The sequence below is a fragment of the Psammomys obesus genome, unplaced genomic scaffold, assembly GCF_907164565.1.
Source record: "Psammomys obesus unplaced genomic scaffold, mPsaObe1.curated_primary_1811, whole genome shotgun sequence".
Taxonomy (NCBI): domain Eukaryota; kingdom Metazoa; phylum Chordata; class Mammalia; order Rodentia; family Muridae; genus Psammomys; species Psammomys obesus.
The window spans coordinates 22768911-22793269 of NW_026596091.1; the positions used below are offsets into that span (position 1 = coordinate 22768911).

General features: G+C 37.3%; 1 protein-coding gene across 1 annotated transcript in view; it reads right to left on the reverse strand.

The window, feature by feature from the left end:
- Positions 1-24359, reverse strand: part of Tmtc2 (transmembrane O-mannosyltransferase targeting cadherins 2) — a 419447-nt gene that overhangs the window by 143889 nt on the left and 251199 nt on the right. The window contains exons 5-7 of the mRNA XM_055627937.1: positions 19714-19799; positions 19087-19271; positions 18020-18098 (exon numbers count right to left, since the gene is read on the reverse strand). Of these exons, the coding sequence (XP_055483912.1) occupies positions 18020-18098; positions 19087-19271; positions 19714-19799 (350 nt within the window). The remainder of the gene's footprint in view (positions 1-18019; positions 18099-19086; positions 19272-19713; positions 19800-24359) is intronic.

Sequence of the window (24359 nt, forward strand, 5' to 3'; positions counted from 1 at the left end):
GCAGGAGAGAAAAAAAGAAAAATAAATCCAAAAGTACATTACTAGTTCCCTTATTATCACACCATCTCCTTTATACTAGAGTATAGAAGAATACCCAGTTGGTTGAAAAATATATTTTAAGATAAGATATAATTAAGTTAAGTAATTTAACTTTAATTGGTGTGGCATATGGAGACACGGTCCAGTTTCAGAGAATGGGCGAGACTAGTATCTTCCTTTGTTGCCAAGCAGACTTTTATACCTAGCCATAATCATGATGACATTTTCTTCCACTACCGGTGGTTCCCCTAAACATGATACCCGCATTGGTTATGCATCTTTAATTCAAGAGAAGAACGCATTCCCTTAAAAAATTAAGAAATGAACATATTCTTTCCTGGGTTTTTTTTTTTTGGGGGGGGGCACACTACTATCAAAACAAATAGGTCTCATAAATTGAATTGGCTCAGGCTGGAGAGAGGGCTGAGGTTAAGAGCACTGGTTGCTCTTCCAGAGGTCCTGAGTTCAATTCCCAGCAACCACATGGGTGGCTCACAACCATCTATACTGAGATCCAGTGTCCTCTTCTGGCATGTAGGCAGAATATTGTACAAATAATAAATAAATAAATCTTAAAAAAATTGAATTGGCTCTTAACCTTTGAATGCCCTTTAGGTGGTTGGTTAGGGAAAAAAAAATAACACTGGGGTTAAATAATATGCGAAATGCAGAAACTGTATGTATTTACCCAAACTTATCTATTTGTTTCCAGTTTGAACAACAGTCTGTTTAACATGCTGTTATTTGAGACTGACTAGTCACATGGTTAAAGTAAGATGCCAGAAACAGTGACATCAACACTAGAGCCTGGATTAGAAGACATAGAAATGTCTTTATAGTGGCAGGATATAAAGGAATTTTTCCCAGTTTCTCAAGCTTCTGAAGTAGTGATCTTGCTTTTTAAGCTGGAGAAAGGCTCTCTAGGAGGCCTACTATGGACTGGCACTAAAATTCTCCTAGCTCTCTGACCCGCCACATGCTGGGATTATAGGTGTGTGCCATCAAGCCTGGCAATAACTTTCTTAATTTTAGGATCGTATATCTGTAGAAATTGATACTGCCAGACAGGGTTTTGTTTATTTTGTTTCTGTTAATATTTTTTTAAATAAGTTTTAAATTTTACTTTATGTGCTACGGTGTTTTGCATGCATGTATATCTGTGCGAGGGTGCTGGAGCCCCTGGAAATGGAATTACAGACAGTTGTGAGCTGCCATGTGCATGCTGGGAATTGAACCCAGGTCTTGTGGAAGAATAGCCAGCGTTCGTAATTGCTGCTCCATCTCTCTAGGCCCTGTTACTTGTTATTTGTTTTTGTTTTTTTTGTTTTGTTTTGTTTTTTTTTCTTTTCCTTACCATGTAAGGTTAGTACGGACATGAAAAAATGTGAAGAGTACTTTTTGGTTTGTTTTTTGTTTGGTTTGGTTTTTTTGAGACAGGGTTTCTCTGTGTAGCCTCAGCTGTCCTGGACTCACTTTGTATACCAGACTGTCCTCAAACTCACAGAGATCCGCTTGCCTCTGTCTCACAGAGTGCTGGCATTACAGGCATGCACTGCTATGACAGGCTGTAGGTTTACTTTCGACTAAAATAGATCATTTTTTTGAATAATAACATCTTCTAGTGAAAAAAACATTAGACAGGATTTATCTAATTATCTAGTCATACAAAGAGCCTAAAGTATTGAAAATCTGAATGTAATTAATGATAAATTATGTATGAACATTTATCTATAAAAATGAGTTATAAAGCCAGAAGGAAGATGGGTTTACATTGCATTTGCGATCAACCTGAAATTCTACCTCAGCTCTTCACAATTTTTCATGTCCGTACTTGAATGCTATACAACCCCTGCATTTATTAGGGCATCGGTATTTGTTTATTAACATTTTAACTTATAGGGAGAATAAGTCTTTTAAAAAAGTGTTAAAAAAATCCCCAATACCTGACTATTCTGAGATTTAAATCATATGAACTATGTTTAATTTGGTCACATGTAAAAAATTCAGAAAATATTACATGTTATTTACCTATTAGAAACATTGTATTTAAAATGAACTGATTTTATAAGTATAAATGATTGTTATTTGGATAGTTTTCTTAGTAAGATTTTGTAAATAACATTAATTTTGAAAGCTCCAAATATAGGGAAATGGTAGGGATATATAAGTAAGATGTGTAATAAAATCATACTGAGTATAAAAAAATAAAGTGTCCTATATGTTTCATAATTTAGAAAATTTTATATAATCATCCATTGAAGCTCACCAAATGATGACAATACTGTAAATTAGGATAGAAAATTGGCAAATGCCTGACATGGTGTTTGTCCAGTCTTCCAATTCTCTATTCCTGAGTGTGCATATTTTTTTCCTAATTTAACCTTATCAAGAAGTCTTAACATAACCAACTGCTCATGGTAGGTCTGCTGTAGAATGTATCACAGCTAGAAAAACATTTTCACTAAATATCCCTACCATATTTCACAGATTAAAAAAAAACTGAGAAGCAGAGTAGCTAAGTAAAATAAATAATAAAAACACAGGTGGGGAAGTTTCAGCTTAAACCTAGAACTACTTGCCCTCAATACACTACATTCGCCAGCTAGTACAGAATAACCATACTTTCTTGTTCATGGGAAATTATTTTCAAGCTGTGATACACTGACCAGCAGGTTCACTGCCTTGCCTCAGGCTCATCTGTTGAATTGAAATAAAGAAGATTAATGATAAACCATGGCTGACCTTAAAAATTCTTCTTCACATGAACGAGTTATTTAATTCTTAAGATACAAATATTGGCAAACAAGGCACACTTGCGCTACTACGGTAAACCCAAACATTAAACCACAGGCTCATACACACACACGGTGTCTATAAAAGATGTAAAACAATAAAAAAGAAAACCTGGAATGCAAGAAAATGATGGTAGGTAAATTAGATGTGTTCAAAAAGCAATCAGTAAAGACCTATGCACCAAAAACTACTCGCTAAGTTACTAGATGGGCTCTGCAGTTGCCATCTCAAAAAACAAGAAGCCTCATGTGTGATGAGATACTTGGACAGGACAATAAGTAATTATAGCTTGAGAAGGGAAAGATGGCTCACTACTTAAGAGAACTTGCTGCTCTAGCAAAGGCCCTGGGTTCAAGTTCCAGTCCCAGGGTATCCACTGTAAGAGCAAGGTAGATATTCATACATGCAGGCAAAACACCCATGCAAACAACCCAAAAACACAACTAAAAACAAAAACTATTTAAAATTTTTCCTCACTCTTTTTACTGTATCATTTTTACAGAAATGGGATTTTGAAAAATTACACATGAGTTTACATTTCCGCCAGCAGTGGAGTAGAGTTCCCCTTTCTCCAAATCCTCTCCAGCATGTGTTGTCACTTAAGTTGTTTTAGTTAATTTTTATTTCTTTATATTAATCACAGGCTATTTACTTTGTATCCCAGCCCTAGTCCCCTCCCTCATTCCCTCCCAATCCCACCCGTCCTCCCTCATCTCCTCCCTGCCCTTTTCCAAGTCCACTGCTAGCAGAGGTTCTCCTCCCTTTCCATCTGACTCTAGCTTATCAGGTATCTTCAGGACTGGCTGCCATGTCCTCCTCTGTGGCCTAGCAAGGCTTTTCCTCCCTGGGGGGTGGGGGGAGAGGTAAAGGAGCCAGTTGTTGAGTTCATGTCAGAAATAATTCTTGTTCCTCTTACTAGGGAACCCACTTGGATACTGAGCTACCATGGGCTACACCCGAGCAGGGGTTCTAGGTTACATCCATACATGGTCCATGGGTGGAGAAACAGTCTCATAGAAGACCCCTCTGCTTAGCTCTGTACTCCATTTTTTAATTGGATTAATTGATTTGCTGTTGTTTAACTTCTTGGGTTCTTTATATATTCTGGATATTAGCCATCTGTCAGATATAGGGTTGGTGAAGACCCTTTCCCAATCTGCAGGTAGTCTTTTTGTTCTGATGACAGTGTCCTTTGCCTTACAGAAGCTTTTCAGTTTCATGAGGTCCCATTTATTGATTGTTGCTTTTAGAGCCTGTGCTGTTGGTGTTCTGTTCAGGAAGTTGTCTCCTGTGCCAATGAGTTCAAGACTTTTCTACTTTTTCTTCTAACAGGTTTAGTGTGTCTGGTTTTATATTGAGGTTTTTGATCCACTTGGACTTAAGTTTTGTGCAGTGTCATAAGTATGGATCTATTTTCATTTTTCTACATGTAGACATCCAGTTAGACCAGCACCATTTGTTGAAGATGCTACCTTTTTTTCCATTGAATGGTTTTGGCATCTTTGTCAAAAATCAGGTATCCATAAGTGTGTGGATTTATTTCAGGTCTTCTATTTGATTCCATTGATCCACCAGTCTGTTTCTATGCCAGTGCCATGCATTTTTTAGTATTGTTGCTCTATAGTACAGCTTCAGATCAGGGATGGAGATACCTCCAGAAGATCTTTTATTGCAGAGGATTGCTTTAACAATTCTGGGTTTCTTGTTATTCTATATTAGGTTGAGAATTTGGAAATCAATCTGGTGCTTTCTCCGACAATTAGGAATAGCACTTCCTCAAGATCCAGCTATATGACTCCTAGGCATATCTCTAAAAGACGCTCAAGTATACAACAAGGACATTTGTTCAACCATGTTTGTAGCACCTTTATTTGCAATAGCCAGAATCTGGAAACAGCCCAGATACCCCTCACTTGAGGAATAGATAAAGAAATTGTGGTACATTTACACAATGGAATACTACTCAGCAATTAAAAACAAGGAAATCATGAAATTTGCAGGCAAATGGTAGGAACTAGGAAAGATCATTCTGAGTGAGGTATCCCAGAAGCAGAAAGACACACAGGGTGTATACTCAATCATAAGTTGATATTGTATATATAATATAGGATATACATACTAAAATCTGTACACCAAAAGAAACTAATTAAGAAAGAAGACTCTGGCTAAAATGCTCAATCACCATTCAGAAAGGCAAAGAGGTTGGATATCAGAAGAGGGAGAAAACAGGGAACAGGATGGGAGCCTACCAGAGAGGGCCTCTGAAAGGTTCTACCCTTCAGGGTGTCAGAGCAGATGCTGAGACTTGTAGCCAAACTTTGGGCAGAGTTCAGGGAATCTTATGAAAGAAGGGGGAGATAGTGAGACCTGGAGAGGACAGGGGCTCCACAAGGAGAGCAACAAAACCAAAAAATCTGGAATTTTTTCTGAGACTAATACTCCAACTAAGGTCCATTCATGGAGATAACCTAGAACCCCTGCACAGATGTAGCCCATAGCAGTTCAGTGTCCAATGGGGGTCCATAGTGATGGAAACAGAGACTGTCTGTGACATGAACTGATTGGCCTGCTCTTTGATCACCTCCCCCTGAGTGGGGAGCAACCTTATCAGGCCACAGAGGAAGACAATGCAGCCACTCCTGATGAGACCTGATAGACTAGGATCAAAAGGAAGGGGAAGAGAACCTCCCCCATCAGTGGATTTGGGGAGGGACATGGGTGGAGAAGGGGAAGAGAGGGTTTGGTTGAGAGGGGAGGAGGGAGGGAGGTATGGGGGGGGATACAAAGTGAATAAACGGTAATTAATAAAAATAAAAAATAAGAATAGAGAACAAAAAATTAAATGAAAAATAGAATAAAGAATGAAAAATTTTTAAAATGAAAAAAAAAAAAAACAAATGAGATTAAATAACTGCAAAAAACTACCAGTAGAGGATTTTTGCTGGTGAGAGAGTGGTACACACATAAGCTTTCAAGCTTGATTAAAATACTAACATTGTAAATATTGCCAAAAGGCAATGGTCACAAGAAAGTAAGTTCAGTGAGTTCAATAAAAAAAAGAAATAGACAGATGGTTGGAAATAGCTGGGTAGGAGAGGGTTAAGCCATATTCTCTAAAACTATAAATTTTAACTAACTATAACAAGAAAAAAAAGGGTTATGGTGCTCAGGAGAAAAGAACAACAATGACTTTTTTTTCCTTCTCATTGAACAATAACAAAAATGACATAATGGAAGCACTTTCATAAGCATAAGAAGTTTTTCTGTGTGATGATGTAGTGATTGAGTCCATCACTCAGATTTATTCCTGATTCCCCTGCAGACAGAAGGGATTCAGATGTCTCTCGGCAGGCTTCAGGCAGAGACAAACCAGTTTCAGATGTAGAACAAATAATGCCACCCCTTCTAACAAGCCATGTGTCTACACAAACCTGGCAAAGGCCAACTCATCAAGGGAGACAAATTGGGTTATCAGTGACATCATAGTCTAGAGCGCACTGATTCTTGTGTTTCAAACTATTTGCAGCTCCTGCTTGCAGATAAAGATTTGAAAAAGTTGTTGGGTAAATTACTAAAACACTGAAGAGGTTGTTGTTGATTTTATGTAACTCTTCCGGTCATCCTTAACAAAAGTGTTTTCCTTTTAAACTCAACACCAATATAACTGTTACCTTTAACTTTTAGAACTTTGCTATCTTATCTATAAACTTATGATACTCAATGTATACTATAATAAATATACATATAATATACTGTATTAGAATTTGTTGCTCACTTTATAGAGCATAAAATCTAGTGATAAATCTAGTCTATGCATGGTCCTTCATTATTCCTTCAGTATAGATTGGACTTAGATTCCCCACAAAGAACTAGCTGTTGGGTAACTGGGTCTTCATGTGGTCCCTAGTAATGGGTGCAGGACTTTTACTGACATGGACCCTGCTGGCTGCTTTTAGATCACATCCCCCTGGTGGGGCTACCTGTCCCACAACAGGGCAAAGTGACTGTCCAGTACTGATGTGAGTTGATGAGCTGGAAAGGGTAGATGGATAAGGTCTCCCCTTATCAGAAGAATAAGGGAGGGGACATGGGGAGAAGATAGGGAGGGTGGGACCAGAGGGAGAGGAGGAAGGGAGCTATGATCTGGATGTAAAATCAATCAATCAATAAATGAAAATCTAGTCATAAGTAAATTTATAATGTTTCCTAAACTAGATTTTAGGTACACAGGACACAACAGAACAAAGCCGATTCATTGTTGTTGTTTTATTTTTACTTGTGGATGTGTGTGTGTGTGTGTGTGTGTTTGTTTGTGTGTGTGTGTACGTTAGGAGAAGGTTGTTTGTATGTGCCCCGTGTATACACAGTGTTCATGGAGGCAGAAGGGGTTTTGGGTCTCCTGGAATGGGAGTTATAGGTAATTGTGAGACACCTCGTTTGGATATTGGCAACTAACCCTGCATCCTCTGAAACATTTTGCTGACTGAAAGCATTTCCTTCCATTTTCATTTTATTTGAAATAAAGCCATGCCAGTTGTACCCAAATTTTAGTTTTTGCATTTAAGTGATCATGACTCACTTTATTCAAATTGCTCTCCAAACTACACTACTTACTTGAGCAATTACCTTGTTTTGTAATTACCTTCTAAAACATGACAATTCATTGTGATATTGAAATAAATAAGCAGCAATGGAAGTATTGGACTGTCTTTTATACCATTCTCCCATTGACTATATCATATGAATGTTTATTCTCTTCTAAATTAATAGTCTCATTCCAAAAACAGCTACTTAACCCACATGAAGCCCTGGCAGTGGCAAGAGGCACATTTCTAATTTTATTTTTATTTGAAACATTTAAATGATTGTAGGTAAAATTTTATAAACATTTCCTTCACACATAAATATTCAACTCAAGGACTCCTTACCTTGTTCTTATATCAACTGTTTTCTAATTACTCTAATTTTTTTCCATATGAGGTAGGTTGTCTCATCCATTGTTCTTCTTTAAATCATCTACTATTTTTTCTCGTGATTCTACCCATACAAACTTTACAAATTTTTTTCAAATATCTGACCAAATTCTTTTAAAAGTATTTGTTCTTACTGCATGAAAATCTTTAATGATTTTGGAGAAAAAGCTCAGTCATTAAAGCATCAGAAGCTGAGCTGGGCCCCCAGCACCCACATAATAAAATCCAGGTGTGGTTGCATGTGTGAATCTGTTACCCCAGTTCTGTCAAGAGGAACAGGAACTGAGACAGCAATCTAGGCAATCCAGGACTCTGAGAGAGTTCAATTAGAGACTGTCCCAGGAGTGAATGTGGTGAGTTTGCTCACTTACACATATATACACACAATAGAGTATGCCTACTAGCACACATTCGTAACATTTTATGAATCAATTTTCTTAAAAGGCTAGTCAACAAAACTGAGCTTGTTCACGGAAAGTCCGTAGTCTTCATATCTGTTCTCGTCTTCATTTCTCCAGTGATTATAATTCTTCTTGTCCCAAATAAAGACAATGACATTGGTGACAGCAGATGTAAAATCATTCATTTCTTCTTGTATTCCAACCTAAGTTCAGATCTCTGCTTCCAAATAGTGATGAATAATTGACCATGTTATGATGTAGCAATTTGGATTTAGATTTAGTTTTGTTTTGTGTGTTTTCTGTTGTTCTTTTTTGCTAAGTCTGTCAGAGCAAGGAAAATAAGTTTTTTTTCCAGAATCCATAATGAAATAGAATTATATACCATCAGTGTGAATTACTTGACCATCTTAATTGCTGTTATTTTAATTTTTCAGGTTTCTTTTCATTGATTTTATGTGTGTGGGTGTTGTGCCTTGATGTATCTCTGTGCACTGTGTACCATGTGTGCTTGCATAGTACAGAAGATCTGGTTATTACTTTTAATTATGCTACAAACTGTTACTCTTCCTTGCTGGTTTTGTGATTATTTCCATCTGAACCCTTCCCCAATGTTATTCATAAACCAAACAAACAAAAACTCAAAAAAAAAAAACCCACAAACAAACCATAGTTTCATTACCCTAGATACTACAGCCCTGACTGGAAATACTCAATGGTCATTGCAACTTGCAGGAAACAAAAATTTGCAAGGCTCCATGTGACATTCCCTACTCTCTTGACCTTTAACAGTTGGGACTGTAATAGAGGACTTGGAATCAAAAGGAAACATTTCCAAGTTTTATGCTGAAAGATCTTAGGAATGGGTTAAACATGGACATAACAGTATTAAATTTAAGAAAATTATTAATTCCTAAAATATGGTTCTTCATTAAATAAAATATAAAGGAGTGTGTGGAAGTTTGGGGGTTGAACTGAGTATGCAGTACATTAGGTTTATCTAATCATCAAGACATAGGTTAAACTTCAGAAAAACTTTAAAAGGTTATAATTTGTAGCGTGAGGTTAAATACAGGAAACACGTGATGTGCATTCAAAATTGAACTTGGGAGGAAGCCAAGAGCCTGTGTCAATATTTCTCTACTTACAGCTAGAGCTCCTGAAGTTCCTTAGGTTAATCAATTTCCTTTCCACTTTCAAGGAAATGAATCACAAAAATAATCAATCCTATTGGACTGGGGCCAATGATCAGAATCTTCAAAAATCAGGAAGTGTGTGTGTGTGTGTGTGTGAGAGAGAGAGAGAGAGAGAGAAAGAGAGAGAGAGAGAGAGAGAGAGAGAGAGAATGTGTTTATGTTGTTGTATATGTTAAGGGAGGTGAAAATCCATCCTTTCAGAATAGGGCCCTGTTGAGAATTATGTACTACTGAAATACTCAAAAAAAAAAAAAAAAAAAAAACAAGAAAACAAAGAAAAAAGAAAAATAAAAAGAGGTGCTAACGAGTGTTTTGAATCAAAACAAGATTTACATCATAAAAAAGGAAAAAAATGAACACTAGCATGAGAGAAAATAATGCAGAGACTGTCAGCTAAAAAACAGAGCTAAAATAGTTTCAAGAGGATGAACAAGTTTGTTGATCAGTTGTGTGTGAAGCTTGAGAAAGGAAAGCCCATAGACCTAAGGCAGTTGTCTTTAACTCTGGAAAGCCAGGACAGCCATAAAGAAATGTGGCCAGACAAACAAATGGATAAGAGCAAGTCAGGAGGCCCATGCTACTGAGGTCTGCGCAGTCTCTGCTGCGCAAACGCCTACAACCGTGAGCCTCAATGGTAGTAAAAGAAATTGGAGTTGAAATAAAATGCATTACCTATTCTCTGTATGGTGTGTGGGCATTTATGTCTGGTCCTCAAAATAGGTTGAAAGAAGTGGTTAATTACATAAAAATCTCATTTAACTTTCCCAATGATCTTGCTTTTGTGCTCTGATTTCATCTGCAGGGATAGAGACCACTGCCTTATTCACAATGAATAAAGACAGAAAACAGAATGCAAAGGTTTTTTTTCCCATACAGTAAGCTATTGTCAACATATTAATTATGAGGGTTGTTGTATAATCTTACCCTCAAGTAGTCAATTACAATAGAATGAATGTTAAGTTTCTTCTACATTGTAGTAGTGGTGGCCCACATATTTAATTCCAGCACATGGGAATTGGAGGCCAGCCTGGCATACACAGTAAATTTCTGGACACCAGAGCTACACAGAGAAACTTTTTCTCATAAAACAACAACAAAACCCCCTATAAATAGAACTTATATTATAAATAAGATACTTGTTTCAGGAATACACACGAAACAAGTGTCTTTAAAACATTTTAGGTTATTTTTCTGGCTTCCTGTACTTGTAGGTGAAGAGAAATAACCAATATTTCTGTTTTTGGAGTTGCCTATTCTAAATACATGCAACACCAACTTCTCATTTCTTTGACCCGGCTTTTCAAGATGGTATCTTTTCACACACACACACACACACACACACACACACACACACACACACACACACAAACACACACTTCTTCCACACAATATGTCTATTTAGAAAGTTACATAAAACTACATCTTTTTGAATGCCAGATCTTAAATTGTAATGAACTTTGCAGTAAAAATAGCTCTTCAATCTATAAAATACAGCTCAACCTATATTAACCACTGGGTAACGATTCATCCCATGGCATTAACCAGAGAAAGATTTTAAACTACACTTTTTTTTCCTCATTTACTTCTCTTGACACATTACAAAAAATTGTCTTTTTTTTTGCAAACAGAATACATTGTAACTTTTTGGAAATCAAAGAATATTAAGGATATTAATAGGTATTAATTTGAGTGTATTCATTTCCTTATAATTTGATTTTAAAATAAAAGAAATCAAGCTTCATTCCTTCCCTTTACCACAAAACCGGCAAAAGTATGAATTAATGTAGCAGGTGGGCTTGTGTGGTTTTAATAGCAATGAAATATAATCAACTGTCTCATATCATGTTTCCAAGAAAGCAAGTGATACTGAGACCTAAGCAAGACCTTTAAGCAGACACACTATTGACATTCAAGTGTTCAGACTCCCCAAAGGGACTATATATCCTGCTGTCCAGTGTTTAATTGAAACTTTAGAGAAAATATATTACTTATTCAAGGCAGCTGAACTGGATGTTTCCTTTTGTAGTGTATAAAGTAATGCCTAGCAAACTGAGGGTTGAAACCACAGTACATAATGTGGATGTTTACGCAGCAGAAAATAAAAAGTAAAACTTAACCTCCTGTAGTAAAATGAGAATTGGACATTTGTAGTTTTGTGCCTATAAATTTTATAAATATATCATATTAACACACAACCAAAAGTTCATTACGTCTCCTATCTTGTTGTTTACTTAACTTCCTGAGTAAATTATTAATGTCTCAAATCTACACTTGCCTTTGTTTCTCTTAAAAATTAGAATAATTTTTAGGAAGCTATGGAGATTAACACCTAATCCAATTACATACTATATAATCGTGATTAAATATTTAGGGCTGACATACAGATTCTCAACAATGCCAATGGAATCAGTCAGAAGAAAACCTCCAGAATTATAAACAGGAAACAAGGCGGTAAGAGCAGCTTGACAGTGCTGGAGTGTTAATGCTTCCATTCGAACACTGGAAAGTTTGAAGCTCCTACAGTTAAAACCCAGCCCTTCACATGCAGTATGCCCAACATGCTGAGCAATCCTCCTGAGAAAACCTAGTAACAGACCATTAAGCATGGAGAGCATCATAAGAAAACATCCATCTGAATACTCTCTGAATATATTCTAAAACATGGCAGGGTACCAGAGAGATGGGAGAGGGAGAAGACACAGAGGAAAATGATAAGCAAAAATAAATAAATAAATAAATAAATAAATAAGATAATAATAAAATAATAATAATAATAATAATAATAATAATAATAATAAAAGAGACAGAGAGAAAGAAGTTAGGCTATATCCCACAACTATGAACATTTTTAAGTGAAGTTAAAACAAATACTATTCAGGAGGCTAAGTGAGAAATGACCTTTGTATCAAAATTCTAACAAATGAATTCAGCATATAATTGACACATTTCAGGAAAACGTAGAATGAGTTATAAATGATGATCTTTGGCTTTTGACATCATCAGTTATATCAGGATCCTCCATTTGAGGTTGTTTTATGTGAATAAAGATGTGGAGAGGATAGGAGCTCCACAAGGATCAAATATATCTGGGCACAGGGGTCTTATATGAGATTGTTTATCCAACCAAGGACCATCTATGGATATAACCTAGAACCTCTGCTCGGATGTAGCCTGTGGTAGCTCAGTAGCCAAGTGGGTTACCCTAGTAAGGGAAACAGGAACTATTTCTGACAGGAACTCAATGGCAGGCTCTTTGACCTCCTCCCCACCCCTCAAGGGAGGAGCAGCCCTGCTAGGCCACAGAGGAGGACTTTTTAGCCAGTTCTGAAGATACCTGATAAAATAGGGTCAGATGAAAGGGGAGGAGGTCCTCCCCTATCAGTGGACTTGGAAAGGGACAGGGAGGAGATGAGGGAGGGAGGGTAGGATTGGGAAGGAATGAGGGAGCAGGATACAGCTGGGATACAGAGTTAATAAAATGTAACTAATAATAAAAATAAAAAAAATTAAAAAAATAGTCTAAAAGTCACTGAGAGGTATGATGGTACCTAACTTATTCACCCCACAAGGTCCCTTCTCAAAAATAGAATTCTAAAATATGTATGTGTTCTGCACCAAAAATTTCTTTAATAAACTAACCATATTTTTTTATTCATTATTGCTTCTTTGTTGCTCTGTGAGTACTCTAATACAATTGGAGATGCAGCGCTCACATCTAAAGGGCTACTCTTAGGAGTGAAAAATTAAAGCAAAACATTTCTCTCTGCTAGAGAGGTTACCCGAGGCCTGATTTAAAAATAAAAAAAAATAATAATAAAAATAAAAAGGTTCTTTGAGTCTGAGACCTAAAAGAAAGAGGAGTGTGTATAAAACAGACAAAATACAGAATCAACAGAAGATGGTCCAAACACTATTAAGAAAAGCAATGGCTAATCAGACAGTAAAAGGATCTGATCAGGAAGTTGTTGGAAAAAGCCACGCAGTTATGCAAATGACAAATTACTAAGATGTTTGCTTTTATAGGACAGGACATTGTGAGACTGTATGGCAATAGTGACCCAGGACCTCATATTGGAGAGTCTAAAGGCAAGTTTGTGTCTTAGTTGTTTTATTTGTTCCAGTCAGCACAGGACAGTGAAGAGATGTTGTGAGTAATCCTAATTATTCAACCTGTGATTATAGACTGTGCTGACTAGAATGTAAGCTTGCGCTTTCTCTATCACCAAAATGAAATGGACTAAATCACTTGTATAATTAAACTAAACAATTACTTTGCATTGAGAATGCACAGTAATTTTATTTTCAGTAGTAAATAGGCTTAAAATGACCTCTGGGATTGGAAGAGCTCAAACTGATAGAAAAACAATAGGAAGTTACAACCTAATTGAGCTTTCTATAATCCTTTAGAATCATTCAGCGGCAATGCCGAAGCAGAGATATGGGAGATGAACAGTTCAGAGGATGATGACAAACCGGAAGGCACTCACAGCTATTCTATACTGAAATCCTTATATGCTCCATATTTAATTCATGGGTTAATAACTACAAGCCTGTAGGAGTCATATTCTTTATAGTTAAATGTTTTAAATTTTGCTTATTTTAAAAAGCACAGTTGAAATTCTAGCAGTAGGGACCTGGGAGCAGGGGCATCCCATAAAGGTAAGCCAGTTCCTGTGACAATTGTGTACCTAGAAGAGCTGTGAATTTAAATCAAGAAGTTACGCTTCTGCCTCCAACATAAACTTTAATAGCAACAACTGAACTTGGTTCTTTGGGAGGTAATTTCCTACTTTGGAAAATAAAATAGATTATGTTGGTAGGACGTTTAAGACACAAGTCTTTTATCCCTGCTTTTCCATAATGCTATTTTTCACCAAATGTTTCAGGGATTTTTAGAAATAGAAATAGAGACCCAATAAATATCTCTAATGGTTGCCAGAATAAGAGATGATTTTGTCTAAAAGTAGAGGAAAATATAACACAACAAGAGAGAGGGGAGGGATTACGGCTGCTGAGAGAAATGGGGACATAGGCCTGTAAAGAAGACGCAACCATCACTTGAGCTTTTAAACCTTGGATTTTGAACTTGAATTTTGATACCTTCAAGCCCTTACGTATGGCAATAATCTTATCTATTAAGTACCAGTTGCTTTACTAAGTAGAGAAAGATCTGAGAGCAAATACAACCATGCACTTTTGGAAGCAGGAGCCCTGTAGAAATGATAGCGTTGCAATGGAGGCTACTTTATACAGCACGTACCAAGTCAGATACCCAGGCCAATTTTCTATATTTGTTATTTCATCAATTCTCAAATGGGTGCTATGATCACAGCTAGCTTATGAACAAGAACACAAAATATACCAGGCATACTTATCTAGAAGCTGTCAAAGATAATCTGAACCCAGACTTTCCAATTTCAGAGACCAACCTATACTGTGGCCTGAACTGCCATTTAACCCAACTTACTGTCTCAAGAGGGAGCTAAGTTCACAAAAGTAAATTCACATAACAGGCTAGAAGCGAATTTAACACCCACTTTATGATTTGGTCTCTTAACCTTTTTTTTTTTTTTCAAAACCTTTTGTTTGCAAAATGTTATTTAGTGTTGCTTTAGTGTATTTCTGAATGTTTGTACTTCACCTAATTCTTCAGGAAAGAAATTTCCCTATTTAGTTACCACCACATCTTGGTCCAGTGGAATCAAAGTGAACAATAAAACTATAGTTTAGATTAATTGTGTGCTTACTTATGAATAATCATAGTAAAACTGAGCAAAGAATCTTAAAATATGGAAAACTGAAGTTGAGGAACATATTATTCAACCCTGCTTTGAATTACAACAAAAGCGGGAAAAAATATGTTCATTTGGCGTCCAGAGCAAGTGAAGCGGCATGCAGCAGGGTCCTAAAATGTTTAAAGGAAGGAAAATTATCTAAAGGACTAGCTAGAATATTTTTTAAAGCAACCTCAGTGAATTTATTAAAACAACATTCTGATATACTTGTACTTTTTACATGTATTCCATTAGCTCTTCCACATTCTAAAACAACTAAAACAACAGAATAGAACAGAACACACACACACACACACACACAGACCAGCACACACAAGTGCTTAGGGGTAGTGGCCCTGAAGGGGTAATGAATGAGACATGTAAAAAATGAATACTTGCTGGCTGAATCTAGCCAGACATTATAATCCATCACTGATCCCTGAAGGGCACTAATAATATGTAAATGTGCGAATTAGAAAACACAGTGAAGGCTGTTGATAAACTTGATAGGATAATCAGCACATGCTGACAGACTAATGAAACTGATGAACTGATAGGGTGGCTTATCTCCTAGGCCATTTTTTTTTTCCTTGTCAAATGGAGGCTAATCAAAATGTATTAGGAGTTAAAGCAAACACTCGGGGGATTTAACCCATTTGATTAGGAGGTGAATTCACTCTCAGAGAAAATTATAGTTTCCTGAACAAGTGAAACTATAAAACCTGACCAGCTGACAGAGCTTTACATAAAATCAAACAGAAGGCAGCCACCATAATTACAGGAAGAATCCGCTATTGGAAATTATATAAGGGTCCTCCCCTAGAAAAGTGTCAGGGTGATTTTCAGAATCTGAGCAAAGAGACAACCTCCTTTCATTATGGAGAATAACACAAAGAGCCAGACAATGGCTCTAGGGACACACTTATCTTCTGCTTGTGAGAGCTCAGTGCTCATGTAACCGATGGAGAGGCAGATCCCAAGGAGCCAGCTCAATTCTCAACCCAATTTATTTACATAAAATAATTGAATGAATTTTCTGAAATCACTAACTGTTGAGAATACTAGCACTTCCCATTAGCAGTAAAGAGACCACATGCAGTTTGTCACCAAGGAAGTAGAAACCTAAACCCAATTTCAGCAGAGATATCTTCTTTGACAATTGATTAAAACCTGTGCACTAAAGTTATGAATAAAATCAGTGTAAAATCACTTTGCCTCTTTAGATAAAGCTAGAGAAAAAGAATCCTTAGAATATTTATTCTGTTATAAAAACTATTCAGCATTAAAATGTAAAGGTCTAACGAATCTGTCCAGTCTAGGTACAGGTGTACGTCTCATTCACGCGGACAGATAGCAAAATGAAAGAGAGCAAAAGGCCCTGTTTTAATCCAGTTAAAGCTTGAAGGCAAAAATACATTTAATGAAGCTAAACTTTACCGTGGTGGAATTATATCAGAGAAGAAAATTAAATGCCCAGTGTCCTCTTTGATGTGAGCATTCAATCACATTAATGCTGGGTAGGCCAGCTGGAGGTGGGTCTCCCAGAGTTATAGAATGGCATTATTAACCCCTTCTACGTGAGATTTTCTTTTCTGTTTACTGTAAGCCTACATGGTGCGTCATCCCATCTCTGATTATGTCTATACTTCTGTCATTTAAGGTAAGTGTATGAGGGATTTTTTTTGTTGTTTGTTTGTTTTCTTTTCATTTTTGTGAATAAACATTTTTCAAGTCATGTTATGTTTGTGACTTTGTGTGTATATACCACCATGCAGCCAGTATCAAGTTTCTCAAATCATATGATTTGCATTGAAGACAAACCTGTTGGTCACACAGCTTAATCCTACTTATTTCATAGATATGACGGAGGTCTAGAAATAAAAGACTTAATCAGGTCTAATGAATGGCAGGTATGAGTTTGCATGTTCTGCTCTAGAAAAAAGAAATATTTGATTTGAAGAAAAAAACTAAACCTCTCCAGTTCCCGGAAAGACTTATACTAACCCATTAGCAAGGCATCTTAGACTACATGAGCATTTTTTCCTCTAGAGTCTCATGCTGAACAGGTACTTTCTAGTTGTGCCTACCACCAAACAGTTTATGAAGACCATTTCTAGAGTAGTAATGGATTAATCATAGGTGATAAAAAGTTTGATTAGAGTTTCCAGTTCTTCACCTCTTGAACCCCGGGGGGTGGGACAGGGAGTGAATCTGTGTTCTAGGTTTATGCACATTCTGACTGGTAAAGAGAATTAAGCAGATTACTCAACACAGAAAAATAATCATTGTGGCATATTTACCATGTTCCCAGTCTCATTCTAGTCTCAAATACTACTCTGAAAAAAGCTATGAGAACCCAAGGCCTCATTCATGAAAGCAATGAGGGTTGCTTCAGATATTCTCATCTTTTACATGCACCAAAGTTCATGAATCTCTATATCACTACAGGGGTCAAGTACTGAGACTATTCTGATAAGGTGAGTAATATGCTAAAAATATTCTAAATTTGATAAATTCATTGAAATGAACACATATTTTATACGTGCCAAAACATAACCAAAAAATTCAACGTAAGTACAAGATGTTATTTTCTCATTCCCTAGTACTTGGTACCCAAGTGGTGCTGAGAGTACTTTGCAAAAAAATATGGAATTTATCAAAGATGGCACAGGCATTAGCCCATCTCTTTACTCATGTCAGAATGAGGGCTCTGCTGCAATGTGGATGGCACGCAGTGTGGGCATTGCTCTGTGACTGCTAATAAGCTGATAGAAACCCACCACACATAAACACAGGTTCTTCCTTCTCCGCAAATCCCTAAAAATCAATTAAAGCGCTGTACTTACCCATCATGTTATATAAGCTCTGAGGTGCAAACTGCCTTGGCATTTTCTGAATCGCTTCCTTATATACACTTAGGGCATCCTAATTTAAGGAACAAAAAGAAAGATAAATCATCATTAGAGGACAAGGATAGTCACTGAAAGTAACATAATAACATTTCTCCAAAGCTGAAACTACCCATTTCAGTTTCTGAATGGTTCACTAGAGGAAAATAATTGAGCTGTCCTCTGATACCACACTGCCTTAATTTCACGACTGAAAACAGCCCAGTGAGGAATGCCACATAAAAGTTTAGCTTAACAAGGAGCTGAATGTTGGCGATGCTCTTTTAATATAAAATTTCCAGTTCACACAGATTACTCAATAAGAAGAGCTAAAATAAACGCATATTTGGAAGTTACTGATCACTCATCCTAAGTCTACAGTTGCTTGAACTCAAGCAACACGTGGGGTAGAAAGAACATACCAGCAAGCAAATAAATCTTTCCACTGACAAGATTTACCGAAACTGTTAAAGGAAATTGTTCTAGAAGGTTCATCTTCTTCCTCCTATTACAGTCTGAAGAATACATGGGTGGGATGGGGAGCTGTCTTGATAAAGGACAGTTTAAGTGATGAGGGAGACCAAAAGGCCATGTAGCCATGGTTTCTTGAGTAAAGAGGGTGCGGGTGGGTCAGCTAACTTACTGGACAGTATCTTGCTTACTACCTCCTCCACCGCTAAAAATACGTTATTTTTATTTAATTGTTCTTAAAAGAATTAAGGAAAGTAGGTAGCATTTAGATCAAATTACTTTCTTGACATTCAGAGTACAAATTATCTTTTTTAAAAATACCAAACACACAGTAGAGGGTAATGATTCTAGAAACCATATCTTGGATCAAAGAAATGGTGAGCAATGTGTGTGCTTTTCTGTTCAACAGTCACTACAACTATCAACATAAAGTGGAATGTGAACAAGTCGGCTTCTCAAGAGACTGTAGTTGCCCCACTAAGGAGGTGGTAGTTTAGAAAACGTTGAGACTATATCATAACAGGAGGGCGGGGAGGTGCGAGGTGTGGACAGACCTCATAGTGTCCTTGTTCATGATAGAGTTTCCCTAGGTTGTACAGACAGCTGGTAACAGAGCTCTTGTGTGCATGAGGGTCCTTCAGGTTTTCATCTGGAATCTCGGAACACTTTAGGAACGTACGCCGGGCTTCTTCTGTCTTCCCTTGGTTCATCAAAATAATGCCGGTGTTTAAATATGCAGCTAAGTGGCAAGAGCAGAAACAGAAGGGTGATATGATATGCATGGTGGATCAAAGGTATATTGACTTCATCTCTCTTCCAAAAGATATTTCTTATTTATTAAAAAAATCATTAAATAAATAGGGAACAAGCACAGTATCAATAATGGTAGCAATAACCCCAATTATTACTAAAAACATTGCCTTTTCATTCAAGTGAACTCCAAAGTTTTTTGAGCTCAAAAGCTAGTTAAATAAAAGCCTGAGCTATTGGAGTACTTTGTAAAAACTGGGAATGGCATTAAAGAATGAAATTCAGAGAGAGAAGGAGAGAGAGAGAGAGAATTGTCAAATTTAACAAGTATTTAGAAATAGGAATACCACACATATCCTCTTTCTCTGAAAGGTTTTAATACAGAGATAAAGGAAATATTGCAATGATCCCAAAACTTTAATGCTACTTACAAGCCAGGGTAGGCCTGCTCCCAATGGCCAGTTTATAATAATGCAGAGCTTCTGTAAACCTGCTGTTCTCCTGAAGCAGCAACCCTCTGCAAGAGGAAAAAGGAAATGCTGAACGAGAGCTGTATTACTATACAGAAAACCACACATTTTGGTTTTATATTCCAAAGGTAAAAATGGTCAACAGCCCAATAAAAATGCTGACCTGGCATCATAAAACTAAATTCTAAATGGAAGGAAATGATCTCTCAGGAGGAAAAAATCCTACACAGGTATCAGTGTACCCTTGTTCCATGAGAAAGTATTAAGATGGATTTTCAAACAGATTTCTGTAACCAATGAACTTCCCCCTCTCCAGTCTTTTTTCCCTCCCATTCAAATGGTTAGCCACCTGGATCTCTGTTAGGAACACACACATTTCCTCCTCACTTCACCACAGAAACCTGTGGAGGGCAGGGATATACACATAGAAACATGAGATGCCTCCCTCACTAGCTGTTGCTTGGGAAATATTTATCCGTGACTCCCCAGTAGGCAAAAAGCTAAAAGCTGTCTTATTCAGCAGCAAAGGAAGAGACAGATGCCATAAAGAAACAAAGAGAAAGGAAGGCCATCTATTTCAGTGCTGCTTGAATTTACTCAAATAAACTTGAATTTTAGAATGCTGTGCAAATTTCAGTCTACCAGGCAGAAACACATCTTCTATTCCACACACTCAGACTCTTGGGATCTCTCTAGGACACTCTTTAAATAGTACCCAAATGTATTCATCAAGCCATTCCAAACTCCACCCTTATGACATAAATGGAAATGAATTATAATCATTTCTATGAAAATAAGATGTCAGAAAACTGAACTAATTAGAAAGATCTCCCTAGGGCTTTGGTCTAGACCCCTTCGCTGGTAAACAGTAAGAATCTTACAGACAGAAGGTCTATTGAGCCAAGAACTGTTATTATGATGTCAGTTGCAAACTCAACTCAGCAGCTTCCCTGGCTATTGAAAGAGGAGTAAAATGGAGGTTACTGTCAAAACATGACTTTGACTTTGTTGAGTATTACTGTGGTTATGAATGGCTAAGATTTTGCTGAGGACTCACTTGTAAGACTCTGGGGCCCTCAACAGCAGGTGATGAGAGCTTTCAAAGATGGGGGCTGATGGGAAGAGGTTAATTCTGTTCCAAGTCACTAGTACTGATGTACTGTTAGGTTTTGAAGATACGGTTATTTAGAAGGCAAACAAATGAATAAGAAAACAATACTGCCACTCCCATGTATGGCTTCATGTTTTACCATGTGAACTGCCCACTTATGTAAACTGCCCACTGCTGACTTCTTTCTTCCTGGATCTCATCCTCCCTTAGACTTGGCATCCTGTTCCTCCTAGCCTTCTTCCAGTTGGGAGACCATTCTGTGCAGAATGAAAACCCTGGCTACTTCTTTATTCATATACTGCTTTACAGGAAGGTGGTGTTCCACAACAGTTTGTCTCTTCTCTTCATAAAGTCTGCATGTCATTATGCGTTAATGTGGCTTACACAGAGGCAAACTGCCTTCACCACTGAAGTAATGATCACTCTCCTGACATCCAGATGTTTCTATCAACTGAATAAGCCATGTCAATCTAGGGGCTCAGTGGAATTTCCAAAGCCAGTAAACTAAAATGTGAAGAATAGCTCCTGCTCAAAAAAGAAATCAGAAGACAGATAAAAAAAAAATTAAAAAAAACCCTCTTTGAATTGATAGCAGCATCATATCAGCTCCTAAAACCAGAAAAATGATTATCATTGGTTTTCACAGTTACACGCTTTGTCAAGTCTCCAGAGCTATTGACTCTTGTATGCTGTGGCTCTTCATTTGTCCCTGCAGGTTCATTTCTATAACTCTGTCAGAACCATTTTTATTTTTTCCACCACCTGAGTAACTTCAAAGCACACTAATTAGTCTCTACATAATTACATTTCTAAAGGGCAAATATGCTATTAGGATATATGGAGTGAATGTGTTGGGGAGAGCCTTAATCTGACTCTGTGCCTACAGCCTACATGCCTGAAGACTGATGTACTTGGCATCATGGGATAGCCTATGGTGATACATTATATTCTGTCACTTTCTGATTCATAAAATACACACAGAGCAGAGACCAGCGTGCAGTATGACAATAAATCCTTCACATTTCTGTCCCATTTCATAAAGACAGCAATGAGGGAATTCAAGTCAGATGACTGTGGTGACCGATTTCCAAGGGGTAAGGATTTCACTAAGCATCAGCTCACCTTTCTAGGTGTGCCACAAAAAGTAAACAGGATAACTGAAAAAGGCACTCTTACATCCCAAATAACATTGTTAATGTCTGCTGAGCATGCACCCACAAACAGATTAAAAATGCTATAATCAGCCTGATGTTACACAGGAAGAAACGAGATTCTAAGAATTAACAAACTAACTGGGGGGGGGTGTTAGTTAAAAGGAAACAGAGCTAGAACTGGACATTGTTTTTCTGAAAATGAATGCCATGCTTAAAGCTGGATAGAGTGAGAAACACATTTTGTTTTCTTGGCACTTTGTAGAAAGACATAGGAGAATCGAGATTAATGTCATCCTGGCTGTCTACTGAATTTGAGGAAAATCTGTCCAACATGGAAAGAAAAACAAATACAAACAAACAAAAGTAAACAAACAAACAAACACATACAAAACCTACATGATGCCAAGGGAAGGATTCAATAGATCTAAAAAGCTCTGAGGCCTAAGAAATACAAAAGTGGTCAGCACCATGAGATATCCCCAAGAGTGTGGTAGTGGCATTTATATCTTGGGAATAAACAGCAGTCTGTCATTTATTTGACTTAAAGCCTCTTTAACAGAAAGAATTCATGGCTACTACATAAAACTAGCTATTTTCTTGTGGGTGGCAAGAGGCCATGGAACTGAAAAGAGACCCAGCCCAGCACTGTCACTGTTTGAAACCAAGGTAAACTTAAATGTATTCCAAATACTTAAAAAAAAATTATTTCCTTGTTGTAGCCCCATTCCACCTCCCTTACCAGTCCCACCTTTTTTCCCCTCCCTCTTCCTCCTCCCCTATTTCGCAGAAAAAGCAGGTTCCCTTTCCCATCCAGCTCAGCTCATCAAGTTGCATCAAGACTGAGCATGTCCTCTTTCCCTATGGCCTGTCAAAGCAGTCCTGACAGGGCAAATGATCAAAAAGCAAGTGAGTCCATGTCCTGTGCAGTCCCCTCTTTCCTTACTAGGGAACCCATATGAAGCCTAAGTTGTCCATCTTTGTAGGGGTCCTAGGTCCAGTTCATGCATGGTCCTTGAGTGATGCTTCAGTCTCGGCAAGCCCCGCTTGGCCCTGGTTAGTTGTCTCTGTTGGTCTTCTCGTGGATCTCCTGTCACCTCCATGTCCTTTTCTCTTTCCTCCCAAAATACTTATCCTTATACAAGTGTAGTTCTCGTGCCTTGTCAAATAAGTCTCTTTTTGCAGCAGTCAGAGACCATTATGCAAATCTAAAACTGGTCACAATACAGAAGACAACTGTCCACGGGGTTCCCCAAGCCCAAATGAATCATCCACAAGACATAGAGAGACATGGAGGAACATAAATGAAAAAGGACTGGAACAATTATAAGACCCAGGGGTAGAGTGTGGTCGGTGGAGGGAGGGTGCCTGCTACAAGTCAATGTCCTCTAGATATTACAAGGAAGTGACACCTATGAAATTGCAACAGGAGTAGCCCTTAAACAAGACCAGCGCAAAGCCAGCAGCAACTGACATGCCGGTGTGGGTGGACAAACCTCACAAGACCCCATCCCTACCCAAACATCTATAGACAATTAACTGCTGCTGAGAGAAGGACATTCAGCCTTTTCAATCACCTTAAATGGTCATTCTAGCAACACTAATGAACTCATCAGGTTATATTGATATAAACATGAAAGTAAGAGGCCGTGAAATTGAGAGGGAGTAGAAGAAGAGACACAGGAGTTAGAAGAGAAAGATGGAGGCTGAAATTAAATTTTACTAGTTTAAAAAATCTGCATGCTGTTGATAGATGTAAAAAAAAAAGACAAAGATTTTCATTTCTAGATACACATAGACAGGACACTGACCACTTTCCTCTAAAACTCAAATTTTGTGTAACTATAGTTTGTCTTAATATACTGAAAAGGAACCTGTCTTCTTGAAATTCCATACTGATTTTAGATTATCCTAAAAAATACTACGGTACATTTACAAAACCTATAGTTTGCTTTGTTAAAATATGTAGCAGATAGATAGAAATTCCTTGCAGTGCATATCTTGCAATGATAAAGGTAGATAGACTCATTCAGCATTTACAGCATTCCAAGCAGTTTACATAAGTAACAACAATCATATAAGCAGATTATTACATCAGTCCCTGTTTTATCTATGATGAATCTTAGGCAAGAAGATCTATCTATCTATCTATCTATCTATCTATCTATCTATCTATCTATCTGTCTGGCTGTCTAACTATCTATCTACATCTATTCTATCTATCATCTATCTATCTATCTATCTATCTATCTATCTATCTATCTATGTCTTTCTATTAACTATCTATCATCTACCACTTATCTATCTATCTATCTATCTATCTATCTATCTATCTATCTATCTAT